This window comes from Hyperolius riggenbachi, chromosome 4, assembly GCF_040937935.1.
Source record: "Hyperolius riggenbachi isolate aHypRig1 chromosome 4, aHypRig1.pri, whole genome shotgun sequence".
In the NCBI taxonomy this organism is placed as follows: domain Eukaryota; kingdom Metazoa; phylum Chordata; class Amphibia; order Anura; family Hyperoliidae; genus Hyperolius; species Hyperolius riggenbachi.
Window position 1 is genome coordinate 189,529,687 of NC_090649.1, and position 19,035 is coordinate 189,548,721.

Here is a 19,035-nt window from a genome sequence, read left to right on the forward strand (position 1 = left end):
TGATAACTCCGTTATCACCCTTTTGTGAATCAAGCCCTATGTCTCAAAGAGCTCTACATTGTAAGTGCACATGCATCTCAACAAGCATGGTCTTGAGATTATATGCATTTCTTTACTTTCTGTAGATAACACAAACTAAAGATGCATTTCATTATTATTCAATTCATACATGAAATATCAGAATTATAATGCTCAAATAAATAACCAGGATAATATAATTTACTGGTTAATTCAAACAAAAATAATGAAACGGAAAAAACAGCATATTGCGTACCTTCAGGACGGTATTGTGCAATTATAGTCACATTTTGGCCAGCATTTTTCAAAGCTGCTGCTGCTTGTTCATGAGTGGCGGCTCTGAGATCAACACTATTTACCTAAAAATAAAAGATCATTTGTAACCATAGATGTATGTTGGAACTAAACACACAAGTACTAAAAACGCTTTGTGACATAAGTTTACTATAAATAGTTTGGCCTGGAGCACTCTTTGCAAAATTGCATGCGAGTGCACTCCTGAAAACCACATGCAATTCTGCAAAGTATGCTGCCAGCCTTTGACCACATTCACAGCTACAGTATGTTCCCTGTGACAGCAGGAATGCAACGGATCAGAACGGCGGTTCACACATTACATCAGGTACAGTGAAGCATATAGTCAATGAACAGAATTCTTCACTTTTACAGTTACCGCACGCATTTAGCAGGCTTGCTAAGACTGCATGCTGTGCATTACCATACCACAACCAGTTGTACCACAACACACCTGCAGCCCTGTGAATGTCACATAGGTGATGCATTGTAAGCCACGTTACAAAGTGACGGTTACACAACATAGCATTACTGTGATCATGGCCTTATACATGGATGGGCATCTCTGTGACCAGCATTCATTATTAACAACAAGAATTTCATTTGGCAGTTTACACCTATAGATTATGAATATATTAAGAAAAATAAAAATAATAAAATCACATTGCATGCGTTACAGATAATCAATTAGACGTCTTTTTTGTTGCAATCTGAATACAGCTTGAAATTAGGCCAAACCAGAGCAGCTGCTGCCCAGTTGTAGTTGTCAGATTCCAGGTTAATGGCTACTTGCAGACTATAGGGCAGTGATCTGCAAACTTGGCTCTCCAGCTGTTAAGGAACTACAAGTCCCACAATGCCTTTGCCTTTATGAAACATGACTGTGGCTGTCAGATTCCTGCAATGCATTGTGGGACTTGTAGTTCCTTAATAGCTGGAGAGCAAAGTTTGCAGACCACTGGACTGGGGCATTGCTGTTCGTTGTGTCATAATAAAATCGCATAGCTAATGTGATGCAATTATATGTTCACATCTGCACAATAGCAGTGCGGTGCAACTGAATCAGGCATAAGGCCTTGTTTCCATCTGTGAGCTTCTATCCGCTACAGATTGATACATGCTGCTGAAAAGCGGACAGAAGCAGATAGAAGCGCACAGATGGAAACAAGGCCTAAGGTGGCCACACAACATTTTTTTAAATTTCTTTTCGATTCAAGAATTACAATCAATTTTTCTGATTGTAACATTTAAAAAAATCAGACCAATATAATACACACACACATTCATTTTTTCCTCAATTATAAAAAAAAGATTGACAACTCTAAATAAATTGACTATCTACCCTACGCCATTCAATTTTCCTAAAAAACGGATAAGAAAAATCGACAATCACCAATAGACATATCGCAAAAACAGGAAATCCAATCGGATTTCTTGTTCGAATAAAAAAAGTTTGACTTTACAGCACAACCAATTTTTTGTATCGCATTTTCATAAGATCTGATCATTTATTGTACTGTGTGTGGCAACCTTAAAGCTGGGAATACACGGTTCGTTTGTAAGCCATTACGATGGCTCGATTGATAATTTCCGACCTGTCCGATGTCCCGCCAGATCGATTCCGCGCTCGGGAACAATGCGTACAGATAAGGGAACAATGCGTACATTTAAGGGAACAATGCGGAAAGATAAGGGAGATAAGCGACTGGGACGCGGAATAGAGCGCGAAAATCGATCTGGCGTGAAATCTAGCATGACAACGTACCATGTACTCCCAGCATTAGACTCTCAACCAGAGGAAGAATGCAAACAGGGACAGAGTCAGAAAAACTGATAAGGAAGTGTTCTGGGTCAGATTTATAAAATGTTAGCGCTAAAACATAAGCACAACAGCCAGGGAGCATTTTATCCCTCCCTCCTATTACTTTAATGAATATATGTTTGTACTTTGAAATTGTCCAGATTAAAGCAAGCAGACAATAACGGAACTTTACAATCTTATACATCGGAATGATATCTAAATCCTGTGAACACCCGCAGCTATATTACTATCAAGAAAAAGAAATTCTGTAATTACATTAACAGAATAGACCCACGTTTTTAATTGAAAATAAACTCCTACCAGCAATAAAAATTCCCTACAGACATTAAACAAACAAGCATGGCTTTAAAGGGACTCCGAGCAGTGCATAAACTATGGAAAGATGCATATCATTTTAAAGCTCTCTTTCTCCTCTTTCCAATGATATATAAACCGCCGCCCTAAGCCCTTTAGTTTTAGCTATTTTCGCGATTGAAATTGCCGCAGCCGCGATTTCAAGCGAGAAAATAGAGAAAACTAAAAGGCGTAGGGCGACGATTTACGTGTCGCCAGAAAGAGGAGAAAGAGCTTTAAAATGATATCCATCTTTCCATAGTTACATTGTATTACACAGGGCGACTTTTTCCTAAAGTCAGCAGCTCCATTCTGCTGAATGCAGCTGCTGACACTGGGGAAAGTGTCGTCCTGTGTAATACAAGTAACTATGGAAAGATGGATATCATTTTAAAGCTCTCTTTCTCGCGACACCTAAATCGTCGCCCTACACCTTTTAGTTTTCTCTATTTTCGCGACTGAAATCGCAGCCGCGGCAATTTCAATCGCGAAAAAAGCGAAAACTAAAAGGCGTATGGTGGCGGTTTATATATTATTGGAAAGAGGAGAAAGAGAGCTTTAAAACGATATGCATCTTTCCATAGTTTCTGCACTGCTCGGAGTCCCTTTAATGTTACAAACGTACAAGCAAACAAACTTAAAGGCATACTGTAGGGGGGGTCGGGGAAAAATGAGTTGAAGTTACCCGGGGCTTCTAATGGTCCCCCGCAGACATCCTGTGCCCGTGCAGCCACTCCCCAATGCTCCGGCCCCGCCTCTGGTTCACTTCTGGAATTTCAGACTTTAAAGTCTGAAAACCATTGCGCCTGCGTTGCCGTGTCCTCGCTTCCCCTGATGTCACCAGGAGCGCACGGTGCAGGCACAGATCATACTGGGCCTGCGCAGTACGCTCCTGGGGTGCCATCAGCGGGAGTGAGGACACGGCAACGAAGGCGCAATGGTTTTCAGACTTTAAAGTCTGAAATTCCAGAAGTGAACCAGAGGCGGGGCCGGAGCATTGGGGAGTGGCTGCGCGGGCACAGGATGTCTGTGGGGGACCATTAGAAGCCCCGGGTAACTTCAACTCATTTTCCCCTGACCCCCCTACAGTGTCCCTTTAAGCATGGAGTACTTGTACTGCTGTGACCATGACTCTTTCCTATGTAATAGGCTGGATTCACACTGTGCGCGTTGCTTAAAGGGAACCTTAACTGAGAGGGATATGGATATTTCCTTTTAGGCTAGTTACACACCAGGACGTTGCGTTTAGGGGACATTATAGGGCACATAACGTGCCCCTAACGCAACGCCTGGTGCTCTCTGGTGTGGACGTCGGAGTGAACCACGTTGTGCAGCTCACTCTGGCGTCCGTGATGCCGTGATGTGTACTCTTGGACGCATGCGGCATAACGTGGTCCCGCCCGGCCAATCGCCGCACAGAGCGGCAGCTCCAGGAAGTAAACACTGCACGTCACTGAGTGCAGTGAATATTAATTAGCCATGTGCCCGGCCGCTCTCCCCTCTCCCCACCATGACTGAGCATGTGCAAACAGTCTAACGCGGCTTAGCCGCGTAGAACGCACAGCATGCAGCACTTTGCTGCGTTACAATGTAACGCAACATGGGCAGTGTGAACAGCCCACTTGTGTTACATTGCTGTGCGTTGGGGGAGCGTTAGAAGCTGCACTGACGTGTGATGTGCGCCTGTAACGTCCCTGTGTGCACAAGCCTTAAACAATACCAGTTGCCTGGCATCCTGATAATCTTTTTGGCTGCAGAAGTGGCTGAATCACACACCTGAAACAAGCATGCAGCTAATCCAGTCTGACTTCAGTCAGAGCACCTGATCTGCATGCTTGTTAAGGGGCTGTGGCTAACAGTATTAGAGACAAAGGATCAGCAGGAGAGTCAGGCAACTGGTATTTTAAAAAGGAAAAATACATATTCTTCTCAGTTAAGGTTCCCTTTAATGCAGGCATTATAATGAGTATGAACTGCAATAGAGACCGGACATAGACCAATACAAAGCCTGCATGCAGCAAGTTAGAACAACTGGATCTGTTACAAAGCAGTACTGTGAACAGGACCATGAAATTGCATGGGCAGCGAGTAGTGTTGGTGTTCAAATCAGGGCTGTGGAGTCAGTACAAAAATCTTCCGACTCAAACTCAGACTTCTCAATTTATGAAACCACGACTCCGACTCCAGGTACCCAAAATGGCTCAGACTCTGACTCCTTAGTCTAATACTTAACAGGGCTGTGGATTTTGTACAATAATCATCCGACTCAGACTCCTGACTCCTCAGTTTATGAAATCAACGACTCCGACTCCAACTTCAACTCCTGGTGCCCAAAATTGCCCCGACTCAGACTCCTCGACTCAGACTCCGACTCCACAGCCCTGGTTCAAATTAGGAATCCTGCATTTGGAGTTATGCAGCACACATCACACTTCAGCCCCTAAGCTGAAACATCCTTGACCATTTTCAATCTGACTTCAGGAAATATCACAGCTGTAAAAAAGCCCTCACCCATATTTGCAACGCTCTGCTCATGGCAAGAGAGAGGCCAATGTGCTATCCTGATTCTGCTCGATCTCTTATGCTGGGCATACACTGCATTTCCAGTCCTTATCAATCGAGCTGCTGATAGCTCGATTGATAATATCCGACAGGTCCGCTGACCTGCCGGATAGATTCCCCGCTCGATCCCCACGGGCGGACAATAGCGGGGAATCGAGCGGGTGATAAGGAGCGCTGGCGGGGACGAGCGGGGATAAATCCGCGCAGACGAGCAGGGATGCGCCGGCATCGAGCCAGCAGCTCGATCCGATGCATAATTGGCTAGGTGTATGCCTAGTATAAGTGGCTTTTGACACAGTTGATCATGAAATCTTGCTTAACAGGTGATAAGAGTATTGTGGCATAGATTGCTTAGCTCTCCAGTGGTTCAACTCCTTCCCGGCTGGCAGAACAGAAAGGGTAGCCTTGGGGCCCTTCCTCTCCAAACCTGTACCACTAAAATATGGTGTACCTAAGGGCGCGATATTACCCCCTTTACTTTTCACCATATACATGCTGCCACTTGGAGAAATCATACGAAAACATGGCCTGAAATATCATTGCTATGCTGATGACACCCAGTTATACTTATCATTCTAACTTGGCATCACAGACCCTACTCCACAAATAAACGCGTGCTTAGCTGAGCTTCAGGAGTGGATGAATCATAACTGGCTAAAACTAAATGCTGACAAAACTGAGGTTCTTGTTATCGAAGGTCAGCACTCGACAGCACAGCAGCCCCAGTCTCACCAGCACCACTTAGCTCAGACCTCAACAACTCAAGACTTTGTACGCAGCCTGGGTGTACTGACTGATGAGAAATTAAGCTTCAGGAATCAAATCTCAGCTGTTGTGAAACATTCCTTCTTTCACTTAAAGAAGATCTCCAGTGAAAATAATGTAATAAAAAATTAATTATGTATAAAAGATTTAGTCCGTGTTTGCCCATTGTAAAATCTTTCCTCTCCCTAATTTACAAGGCTGTTAACTAGGCAACCAAGCCATTGGCACGCAACACCAACCCTTTGCTCACTACACTGGCTACCGAAAAAATTGAGAATTCTGTTTAGGATTGGCTTACATTCAAATCCCTGCAAAATCTGGGCCCTGAATGCCTGAAGGACTTGTTACAACTGCATCACATGCCCTACAATCTTAGATGAATCGATTTGCTGATTTAAAATAATCCATTTCTGATCGATGGATTCTATATAATCGATTGAACCATCGATGGCTGAAATCGACCAGTGTATGGGCCCCTTAATAGGTCAGCCTCCATATTTCTCTTACATCAGTTGTGCTTCAATAAATATAGATACTTGGTACTGATGGATGGAGATCTCTACAGCCCCCAGCACAGATCAAATACCGGGTAGAGCGACCAGATCGCCCCCCTTTTTTCCTCACTAGGGGGATGATGTGCTGGGGGGGTCTGATCGCTCCTGCATGCGTGTGGCTGGCGGGGGGGGCACCTCAAAGCCCCCTCCACCGCAGGATTCCCCCTCTTCCTCTCCTCCCTCCCTGCCCCGGAGATCAGAGGCTGCACAGGAACGGATCTGTCCTGTGCAGCCTCTAACAGGCTCCTGCCTGTCATGTGACAGCGATCCCCGGTCGCTGATTGGCCGAGGATCGGTGATCTAGTACAACGCTGCTACTGTTAGCAGCGTTGTAAAAATGTAAACAAAGCGGATTACTTCCGCTTGTGTTTACATTTAGCCTGTGAGCTGCGATCGGCAGCCCGCAGGCTATTCACGGAGCCCCCCGCCGTGAATTGACAGGAAGCAGCCACTCGCGCGAGCGGCTGTTTCCTAATTAATTAGCCTGCAGCCGGCGACACAGATGTGCCTCGCTGGTCCTGCAGCTACCACTTTGCCGACGCGCGTTATGAGTGCGCGGTCGGCAAGTGGTTAAAGAGACACTATAGCGGGAAAAAAATATTATGATATAATGAATTGGTTGTGTACTATGGATAATTACTAGAAGATTAGCAGCAAAGAAAATATTCTCATATTTTTATTTTCAGGTATATAGTGTTTTTCTAACATTGCATCATTCTCTAATATGTGCAGATTACACAACACTCAGCATTCTTAACCCTCCTGGCGGTCTATTAAAAACCGCCAGGGGGCACCGCAGCAGTATTTTTTAATTTTTTTTTTTTTTAAATCATGTAGCGAGCCCAGGGCTCGCTACATGATAGCCGCTGTGCAGCAGCATCCCCCCACCTGCTTCGATCGGCTCCGGTGATCTGCGATCAGGAAATCCCGTTCAAAGAACGGTATTTCCTGGAGGGCTTCCCCCGTCGCCATGACGTCACCAACGTCGTGACGTCATTGGGAGTCACAATCCACCCCTCAGCGCTGCCTGGCACTGATTGGCCAGGCAGCGCACAGGGTGGGGGTGGGGCGGCACGGCGGCGAACGGAGTGCACACGCAGCTAGCAAAGTGCTAGCTGCGTGTTGGAAAAAAAAATGTATGCAAATCGGCCCAGCAGGACCTGAGAAATCCTCCTGCGCGGAATAGCCCGAGCTCAGCTCGGGCTTACCGCCAGGAAGGTTAGTGGTTTTTTTTCAGAGCTGTCTTGTGAACTAATGACCTCTCCTCTGGCAGAGAAAAAGAAAATTCTTCACCGACAGTTGAGGTAATAAACTTCAGAAGACGGCCCTCTCCACGGCTTTGAAAGTCGTAGAGCTTAATGGCTTTTTTTGCGTAGAGATAACAACTGGAGTTTCTTAACTCTTCCTGTACTGGAAACAATTAGATTTATGTCTCTGATCTTGTTTTATTTTTTTGCTGTACTACACATACAAATCATATCAATTTTTTTTTTCGCTTCAGTGTCTGATTGCTGTGAGATTTTTTTTTTTTTTTTTTTATCAACCAGCATGCCGTTTGTTTATACTTAGAAACCCTTTATCTTTTCCAAATATATAATACTGTAAATGTAGCAGTTGTGTGCCTAGTCTTACATTAACTATCCTGTCACATTGATCTACATTCTATTTGTGAAAGACACCCTTGCTATCTCATGCCCTTGGGCAAGCTTTAATGCACTCAGAAGTCCCTAACACCACCACGTTTCTGGCTCGAAAAATCAATGTGTAGAATTTTTCTCTGTCTACCAAGCGAAGCGTGCAAGGGCTTTAAAAAGCCATCTCCACAGAATTTGGTTCTAAATGGATTCTGATGACCAGATCAAACAGAATTTGTTGTTAATTTAAATACCTAGTTTACATGATGGAATGCTACCATTACTTGATTCACATGTGGAAAGCTAGTACCAATGCAGTGACACACCTGATTAGCATCACTGTGACATGACTGCTTTTTGATTGGTATCAACCAAGTTTTCAGTAAATGTGTCTGTGCGAACAAGCATTACAGTTGGATGTCAGCACATTTTTAAAGTAACGGAGATAAAACTATTTGTGGTGAGGGAAAAAGAACTAGACTAAGGGTTCTTTCATTGCAATGGACAATATCATCGCATCTCACGGAAATGTTATTATATTCCTATGGTACATTAACATTGAGTGCAGTGGGGTGGGTTGCATCCATACAATGTGAATGTTTACAGTGGCAGTGAAGCATACTTTCAATGGTTTATAAATTATTCAATTCAATAAAAGCTTTACTCCAGTCCACACTAATGCAGATCCTTGCTGCATAATGTCTCCATGTTCACTTCTGGTGCGTCTTGATCGGAAGAAGCCTCAACAACAGCGAAGCAAACGCCGGCCACACAAATATTTAGACCACCAGTGCCTAAAAATGCCTTGGGGATATTCCCAGGTCTCCCCCAACCTATACGACCAATGCCATTCTGAGACAATGGTTTCTTGCTGCTAGATTAGCATAACAGGCTCTCACCACAATGTCCAGCATCAAACCGTAATACACACTCCAATTCCCTCTTAAGTGATTAATCGTTTCCCGACCAGCAGTCTCTGGCCCCTTAAAGTACAACTGTCAAAAGAGGGATATGGAGACTGCCATATTGACTCTCTTTTTAAGCAATACCAGTTGCCTGGCAGCCCTAGTAATCCTCTGCCTCTAATACTTTCAGCCATAGCTACAGTTGTCCTTTAAGGACCAGAGACCTTTTGGTTAGAAAATGGGGTCACTGACATCACGCTGCATCGACCTCACCATCTGTGCTGCTCTGCCATCGCTGAAGTACACTGGCTCTGATGTCAGTATGATAACAGAGCTTTGTGAGCAGGTCAGGAGCCTGTGATCACAGCCTAAGTAGCCAATGAAATCTGCTCCTGAACACCTCATGAAGCTCTGCTGTCAAACTCTTCCGTTCACATGTGTTTCACCAAACCGGGGGGGGGGGGGGGGGGGAACGCCAGATGTAATTAAACGTGTGAATGAACTATCAGCTGTGAGAGGATGCTGTGGAGAGTTGTCTGAGTGCGAGGCAGCTGGACCTTTAGAGTGAGGATATCCAGGCAGAGACAGCCGTGGCCACCAGAATGGGAAGGGGGATGGGGGGTGGGGAGGAGAGCCCGAAAAACTCTGAGCTTGATTTTAACTAACACATGTGAGTGCAAAGGCTTTATATGACGTATTTTTTGGACTATAAGATGCTCCTGACCATAAGACGCACCTAGGTTTAGAGGACAAAAACCAAGGGAATAAAATATACAGGATCTTCTAAAAAAATTAGCATACTGTGATAAAGTTCATTATTTTCTGTAATGTACTGATAAGCATTAGACTTTCATATATTTTAGATTCAAATACACACAACTGAAGTAGTGCAAGCCTTTTATTGTTTTAATATTGATGATTTTGGCATACAGCTCATGAAAACCCAAAATTCCTATCTCAAAAAATTAGCATATTTTATCCAATCAATAAAAGAAAAGGGTTTTTAAAACAAAACAACTACTTCAGTTGTGTGTATTTGAATCTAAAATATATGAAAGTCTAATGTTTATCAGTACATTACAGAAAATAATGAACTTTATCACAATATGCTAATTTTTTTTAGAAGATCCTGTATATACTAAACCTGGTGCATCCATGGTAAAGGGATTATTCCCCCTTTGTACCACATGCCCCCTTGTACCTCTTATTTCTCCCTATGTCCTCCTCTGTCCTTGTGTCCTCCTCTATGCCCCTTTGTGCCCCCCTTGTGTCCTCTATGCCCCTTTGTGTCCCCGTGCCCTCCTCTGCATGGCCACAGTACAAGGAGTACCAGACATTGCTGGTTGGAGGCTCGTATTGGCAGGCGTTCACAAGTCAGGAATAACCTGCATTCGGACTAAGATGCAGTGACTTTTTCTCCCCACTTTTGAGGGAGAAAAAGTAACTCATAGTCCAAAAAAATACAGTAGTTATTAAAACAGTATCACACTATGAGCAGACTTATGAGACGTTAAAACAGTATCACACTATGAGCAGACTTATGAGACGTTAACAAATGAAGTGTGTATAAATATAATATAAATAATTGGAGTGGGTATTACTGTTTGATGCTTAAAGAGAACCCGAGGTGGGTTTGAAGAATATTATCTGCATACAGAGGCTGGATCTGCCTATACAGCCCAGCCTCTGTTGCTATCCCAAACCCCTCTAAGGTCCCCCTGCACTCTGCAATCCCTCATAAATCACAGCCGTGCTGCTGACAAACAGCTTGTCAGAGCTGGCTGTGTTTATCTCTATAGTGTCAGTCTGCTGCTCTCCCCGCCTCCTGCAGAACTCCAGTCCCCGCCTGCATCCCTTCCCTCCCCGCTGATTGGAGGGAAGGGACGGGGGCAGGGACCGGAGCTATGCAGGAGGCGGGGGAGCAGCTGAGACTGACACTACAGATGTAAATACAGCCTCACAGCATGGCTGTGATTTATGAGGGATTGCAGGGTGCAGGGGGACCTTATTGGGGTTTGGGATAGCAACAGAGGCTGGGCTGGATAGGCAGATCTAGCCTCTGTATGCAGATAACATTCTTTAAACACACCTCGGGTTCTCTTTAAAGGGGCACTTCAGCGAAAAACTGTAAAATTTAAAATATGTGCAATCATACAAATAAGAAGTACATTTTTTTCCAGAGCAAAATGAGCCATAAATTACTTTTATCCTACGTTGCTGTCACTTACAGTAGGCAGTAGAAATCTGACAGAAGTGACAGGTTTTGGGCTAGTCCATCTCTTCATAGGGGATTTTCAGCAAGGCTTTTATTCTTTATAAAGATATTCCCGAAAAAGGATTTGTACAAAGATGCTGGCCAGCTTCCCTGCTCGCTACACATTTGGATAGAGCAACTGCCATTCACTAAGTGCTTTTGAAAATAAATATAACCCTGATAATCCCCTATAAAGAGACGGAGTAGTCCAAAACTTGTAACTTCTGTCAGATTACTACTACCTACTGTAAGTGACAGTAAGAGAAAAGTAATTTATGTGTCATTTTACTTTGTAAAAAATGTACTTCCTATTTGTATATGATTGCACAAATTTTAAATTTTACAGTTTTTCGCTGTAGTGCCCCTTTAATATCGTGGATGAGAGCCTGCTGGTTAACCTAGAAGGACAGAACCATTGGCTCAGAATGGCATTGGTCATATGGGTCGGGGAGACGTGAGAATATCCCCAAGGTGCGATTATGTCCTGGTAGTCTAACTATTTGGTGAGTGGTGGTGTTTGAATGGGTGTGGTGGAGGCTTCTTCCTATCAAGATACACCAGAAGTAAACAAAGACATTCTACAATGAGTAACTGCATTAGTGTGGACTGAGTAACGCTTTCACTGAATTGAATAATTGATTGACTGTGCATAGCAGGAGGCACACCCAATCTACTATTAGAATAGGTCAAAGCCAGTGCACTTTACAGATGTTATTTTTTGTTGCTGTTGTAACTCATACTTTTTAATTCTGCTGTGCAGGTCTCTTTCTTCCTCCTCATTGGAGGGTTTGTTAGCTGGCACGCCCCCCACCTAACAATCCCTCCAATGAGGAGGAAGAAACGACCTGCAGAGCAGAACCAAGATGGCCGACGGACCCGAAATTGCGGTCATTCCGCGGCTCCTAACACAGTCAGTTCAAACTTCTTTTTTTTTTACCGAAACCCGCAAAATTCGTTAGAGGACATGCGTAGCTACCCGGGGATATAAGGCTTGTGGGGGTTTCAACAAGCAAACAGAAGCCATTTGTTCCGTTTTGCAGCCCAGCTGAAAGTGTCTATGGGGATTTGCGGTGGGTCCCCTAAAGTAGACTAGCGCCCAAAGATGTCCGTACACACTCAAAAGATCATTATCTGCAAAAGATCTGTTCCTGCAAAAGATCCATTCCTGCAAAATGCATTCATAGTCTATGATATCTGCAGATCCTCATACACACTTGGTTTAACAGACAATCATCTGCAGATCATCTGCAGATCAGATCCACCAGGATGGATTTTCAGATCTGCAGATGATTGCCAGATATGCAGATGAAGTCTGTTAAACAAGGTGTGTATGATGATCTGCAGATCTCATAGACTATGAATGCATTTTGCAGGAATGGATCTTTTGCAGGAACAGATCTTTTGCAGATAATGATCTTTTGAGTGTGTATGGGCATCTGTGTGTGCAGCATCCTGCAAAGATTTTATTTGATGGGGAGTGCAGCTCCATAGAATAGACTGTGTAGAGTATGGCTCTCATACTACATGGAATGGGGTAAAATTGGTCTGTGATCTTGCCTTTTCCAAAGACTTTTATCTCAAGTGTGTATGAACCATAAGGCCTCCTTTCCACGGACCGCTGATAGGCAGTGAAATGCCTCTCAAACACTCTCAACTGCTCACGGCTGCCTAGTAACTGATCGTTGCTGAAGGATAACTTCTTACTTCTGCCTGGTAACTGCTTGCTGAGCACACAGTTCAACAGTTCATGGAAAGGAGGCCTAAATCTGACCAACAGAGGTCAGCTATTTATTTATTTATAAAGCGCCAACATATTGCGTAACACTGGACATTAGTTTAGGTTACAGACAATATTTAGGGGTGACATACAGCAATACAACAATGCAAGAAACAAGAAAAACCAGATCACGCAGCAAAGTATGGAGTACAAGGTAATGCTTAGTCACTGGATGGGAGCATGGAAATTAGGCAAGTTGAGTTCACTCAAATACATAGCATGGGTGCACACAGTAAAGGGGTGCGTGATCAGGTAGGACACAAAAGGAGGAGGACCCTGCCCGAAGGCTTAAGGCTCATACACACGGGGTACGGCCGTCGCCGCAACCACGTGGCACGCGCATGTTGCGGCGACAGGTCGCCCGTGTGTATGACGCGCGCGCCCCAAACCGTCGCCCCTGCCGGAGCTGCCGCCAGGCGATTGACATGTTCAATCGCCGGCTACAGCTGTCGCCGCAACTTCGCCGGAACTGTCGCTAGTCCCGCATGTGTATGCGGGCTAGCGACAGCAACCCACACACAGCACACGGAGCTTCCGGCGGGGGGGAGGAACCTCAGCGACAGCTTCCGCCGCATCGCTAATCCCTCTGCTGCCGTGTGGATGCAGAGGGACTTGGCGACGAGCTGTCACTGAGCTGTCGCGCACACGCTCCAGTGTGCTAGCGACAGCTACAATTGTCCCCCGTGTGTACTTCGCTTTACAATCTAGAGAGAGGTAGGGACACGAAAGATAGGGACCAGAGTTCACTTATGAGGGGTGGTAGACCAGAGTGAAAAGGTGAGTTTTGAGGGCCTTCTTGAAGATCAGGTGGATGTCAGGGGTGTGGAGGTAGATCTGGGTGTCATCTGCATACAGATGATCGTTTAAACTTATGGAGGAGATAAACTTGCCAATGGAGGATATATGTATAGGGAGAACAGTAGGGGGCCAAGGACCGAGCATTGGGGGACTCCCACCGCAAGGTGGTTAGGGGCGTTTATCCCACTCATCCATGCAAAAACTCAGATGTTAGACCCCGTGAAACATCTTTTCTATCACTTTTGTGGCCAGCATAAGTGTTTCTAGTTTTAAAAGTTCGCCTCCCCATTGAAGTCTATTGCGGTTCGCAAAAGTTCGCGCAAACCAAACTTTTGCGGAAGTTCACGTTCGCAAACCGAAAATCGAGGATTCGGGCCATCTCTAATCAAAAACCGTGTAGGCTAAGATAGTTTACAAAACAAAACATGCAGTATTACTACAAAGAGTTATGCCACAAAGATGAAGGAAATACTCATTCATGATACATACAGAAATTATCCGATCTCCTTTTCTGAGCTCTCCACTTAAATCAGCAGGGCCTCCAGCAAGGATGAAGGAAATAAAGATTCCTTCACCATCTTCACCACCAACAATGTTGAAGCCAAGCCCAGTGGTCCCTCGATGTAGTGTAATCTTTCTTGGTTCACTGTAAGAATATTATAAAATAATTAGCGCATTTATTTCTGAAAAGAAAGTGGAAAACAAATTAAAGTAAGGTGCATTATGTGGAAATGGCAACACAGAATGGGCTAAGGATGGGAACTCTTCAAAAACTGAACATCTGTTTTTAGATTTGTTAAGCTCCCTTAGTCTTTTGCAATAACCAATATAAAAAGAGTAAAGACTCAGATGATGGAAAAGTATAAAGGAGGACCAATAAGAGTCTACCTGCTCAGACCCTTGGAGCTTTTCCTCAAGTTTAATTAACTTATTGGCTTTTAGGCCTCTATCCCACAGGAGGCTGAACTGCCCACTTGTCGAGCAGTTCAGCCACCCAGCTTCTAGCGCCTTCAGGCTGCAATTTTGATGCTACCGAGTACCATTTGACACACTGTGGCAAAAAATAAGGGACAGGTCACATTGAGATTGGCAGTGCTCAGATGCAACTCCACAGGTAAACTGCCTTTCAAGCGCCCATACCGAGCGATATAAGGGGATCAGCTTACAGGCAGGGATTCCCCGCCAATAGTCTCCCATGGAAAAGGGGCCTCACAGCTATAACAGATCCACAATTTTGATTTAGATCAAATTTGTTCCCATTCTAAGAATTACAGAAGCCTCCAAATCTAAGAGGACTGTACAGTGTGTATTCCAATTACAGTATATTGCTGGAACATGCTGAACTGCACATGAAAATCCTCCAACAACTCATTGCTAGATGGATGCACTTGACTATTTTGTACACCATAAATAAATGTGTCCTGTTGGAGAGAGTTGAAGTCCTATGGTATAACACCAAAAGCCAAAAAGACATGTCAATGCAAGGTGAACCTGCATATAGTTAAAAGATAACAGACTCAACCTTTTGTAGTGTATGCAGAGTAGAGTGCAAGATTAGCCACACTAACCTGCAGATTTCTCATCTGCTCTCTGACATCACACCAGAGAATCATTCTCCCATTCCCTTCCTAATTTACCTGCATCTTCAATTGCTAGCGCAATGTTTTTTAAAGGGAAGGTCCGAGGAAAAAAAAAAGGAAAAAGAAATCCACTTACCTCGTGCTTCCTCCAGCCCCTGACAACCAACCTGTGCTCTCTTACACAGCTCCGTTGGCTCCCAGTTCCCCCCGATGCCAAGGCCGAACTCACCAGGTCGGCATCTACCTCCATCTTCTTGCATTCCACTGTGCAGCTCATTGAGTCGCACTGACGTTGTTGTTGTTCTGCGCAGCCCGGGTGACGTCAGCGCGATTCAGAGCCGCTCGCGCATGCGCAGTCAGCATTTTTTCCCCAGAAGGGACCCCGGAACACCACTGTGGAGCGGAGCTGCAGCATGGGCACAGGACCGGCTGGCAGGGGCTGGAGGAAGCCCGAGGCAAGCGGATTCTTTTTATTTTTTAGGTCCGCGGATGTATCCTTTAAGCGAAAGGATGACCTTGAGCTGGCTTTACCTCCCTTAATATGCCCTAATGCTAGGTCCACACCATACAATTTTCTGGCAGAGTTACCTGCTAGACTGATTTCCAACATGTCCGATCTGAATTTCGTTCGATTTTTCGATCACTTTTTCTGATTTATTTTTATTCATTTCTATGGAAATCTAACGGGGGGGGGGGGGGGGGGGGGGGGGGTAATCAGCAATGTTCCTAGGAATACTGATCTTATGGAGTTCTGGAAAACGTTCACAGGCCACATGATCAATAGAGGTGGTGAATGGCATGCTAGTCTAAGCCACATGCAAATTTGATGCAAATTGTATGCAGCTTGGAAATCGCAACAGCAACTGATTTGGACTGGTCCAATTCCAATCTGCATGCAAATCTAAAATTAGCATCTAATTGATCATCTCTAAAGACAAACATTTCGAGGCCTGAAAAAAGGTACTACTTGAGCACGTGATCAATATGAAATGTGCATAAAGCCCTGGTAACTGTACATATGCTTTACAGGTACAGTATGTGCTAACTTTAGCACGCACGTCACCAAAGCAAAACCCGTGGTGCTCTAGTACCAGTAATATTGCCGTTCGCTGTCTCTGCAGTGCAATATTGCCACTAAATAGTGCATTAGAGCACATTGTTAGAAGGCAGGACACATTTGCTCTGCCGTTGCCTAGCACTGTATCTGTACAGCACTGTGGCCCCGCGAACTGTCTCTTTAGTGAACAATCGCCATGCTGTGGATAACTGTCCACCACGTACTTAGCTAGGGGTATTGTTTTATTAGGGAAGGGCTAAATAATTCATTTTTATGCTTTTTATAACTGTGGTTTGTGTCATGTGAAAAGTAAAAAAAAATAAAAAAAAACTGGTATTTCTAATTTTTCCCTAGAAAATGACTATAAAATAGATTTGGGAAACAAGTGTCAAACTGTCTGGTTCCCTAAGGGGTAAAAAAAAACAAAAACGTGGAACGTGAACCAGTTAAAACATCTTTTTAAACTGAATTTGATCAGAGGATGGTCAGATATGTGTACGATTTTACTAGTACTCTGAAAATATTAATACACTGAGAATATTACTACCTCAGTGATACCCAAATAGGGCCTTAGATAAAAGTAGCATAAAGTAAGTTTGAATAGGCATGAACACACAAAACATGAATAATGAAGCAGGACATTACTCTTACCGTGTTAAATCATCATCATCCTCTCCAATCATTTCTTTTGGTACAGGGGAGTATCTGCTTGGGGACGGAGGTAAAGGATGCCCAAGAAAACTAGGTGAACTGATATGGTTATCAACTTGCGGAGAATATGCTATAATAAATGAAACAGAAAAGTATGAACTCACAAGAGATTAGATATGGTGTTTCTGGACAGCTATCTACAAGGTAACCAGAAGCAAAAAGATGTTGAAAAACAAGACAAAACTATTGTAGGTAAAAACTACGCCTATTCCACTTGCCATCGTTGCCCGGCACATAAAAGAGTATCCACCCTAAGGATAGGTTCACAGAGTGTGAACTGCAATGGAGACTGGACAGAGACTAATGCATAGGCCTCAATTCACGGAGCTTTATCAAACGTTTATCAAACACTTTATCAAACGTTTGATAATTTACCTCATAGGTAAAATCTCATTTTAAATTCACTAAGGTGTTATATATTTATCGAATGTTTTACCGATAAAACGTTCAACAAATATATAACACCTTAGTGAATTCAAAATGAGATTTTACCCATGAGGTAAATTATCAAACGTTTGATAAAGTGTTTGATAAACGTTTGATAATGCTCCGTGAATTGAGGCCAGTGCCTGCATGCAGGGAGTTTGAATAACACAATCAGTTACAACTATAGGCCTGTGAACAGGCCTACAGAATTGTATGGACAGCATGAGGACATGCAGAATTATTCTGCAACGCACCTGAGCACTGTAAAGTAGTCCTTAGGCAGGGTTCACACTTCTTAAAATTCGCTTGCGAATTACAAATGTGAGAAAAAGCGTGTGCTGCACATTGACTGATGAAAGTCAATGGAGAATCGCACTTATTTGTCACGGGGGAAAAAAGTAAGGAAGGAATCTTTAAAATGTACCTGAGACCAATGAAGTAAAAGGATTGATGCTTGCGTTCTGCGCCCGTGTATTAGTACACTCGCAGGTGCAGAACACTCCAGTTCACAAGAGAGCAATGGGGGAGTGTGCACAGCCAGCCGGCATGACTGAGGCAAGTTACCAGCAAGCAGAAGAACCGAGTGGCCTGGAGAGACGCCGAGGGAGCTCACGTCTTGAAGTGGGCTGGAGAATGCCCCTGGTAAATATCAATTCTTTTTACATTCACTTTAAGTTGCTGTTGAATAGCACATACAGTAAGTTGCTGTTGAATGGCACATACAAACGTGAAAAGCAGTTTCCCAAACCTGTCCTCATGGACCACCAAGAGTGCATGTTTAGAGGATAACATATGCACAGGTGGGATAATTTGTGTCTCAGCTACGTGGATTCCACATGGCAGACACGAAATACCCCACATGTGCATGCATGAGGTTATCAGCAAAAGATACACTGTGGGGGAGGGGGAGGAGATTAGGGATTCTAGAGAAATACCATGACTTTTTTGTAGTAAACAGTCCCTCTAAGCCCTCTCCTCCCAATCATTACACAGATGTTTAGCTTTAGTGGTGTCTGAAATCTGTATGTGAAATTCGTATGAAATTATAATATGAAACTTTAGCAAGAACACCTAATCTGCATAATTGTTCAGGGTTTATGACTTAAAAGTATTCAATGCACACGATCAACAGAACAGCCAGAGAATTAGCATTGTTGAAAAGGAAATGAATGGCAGCCTTCATATCCCTCCTCTACAGGACCCATTTAATGGCAGGCATCGACAAACCCTCCCTAAATGAACCAACCAAAGATGGTCAACCATTCTGTGTAGCAAGACCCCGTGGTCCGTCATTCTGTGTAGCAAGGCCCCGTGGTCCGTCATTCTGTGCAGCAAGGCCCCGTGGTCCGTCATTCTGTGCAGCAAGGCCCCGTGGTCCGTCATTCTGTGCAGCAAGGCCCCGTGGTCCGTCATTCTGTGCAGCAAGGCCCCGTGGTCCGTCATTCTGTGCAGCAAGGCCCCGTGGTCCGTCATTCTGTGCAGCAAGGCCCCGTGGTCCGTCATTCTGTGCAGCAAGGCCCCGTGGTCCGTCATTCTGTGCAGCAA

At 44.2% G+C, this 19,035-nt stretch overlaps 1 protein-coding gene across 18 annotated transcripts in view; it reads right to left on the minus strand.

The window, feature by feature from the left end:
* The window catches only part of DLG1 (discs large MAGUK scaffold protein 1), a 283,639-nt gene that overhangs the window by 77,421 nt on the left and 187,183 nt on the right, over window positions 1-19,035 (minus strand). For all 18 annotated transcript variants that reach the window (XM_068281144.1, XM_068281133.1, XM_068281132.1 and 15 more), the window contains 3 exons: window positions 17,005-17,134; window positions 14,206-14,362; window positions 275-377 (listed from right to left, as the gene is read on the minus strand). In XM_068281144.1, the coding sequence (XP_068137245.1) occupies window positions 275-377; window positions 14,206-14,362; window positions 17,005-17,134 (390 nt within the window). The remainder of the gene's footprint in view (window positions 1-274; window positions 378-14,205; window positions 14,363-17,004; window positions 17,135-19,035) is intronic.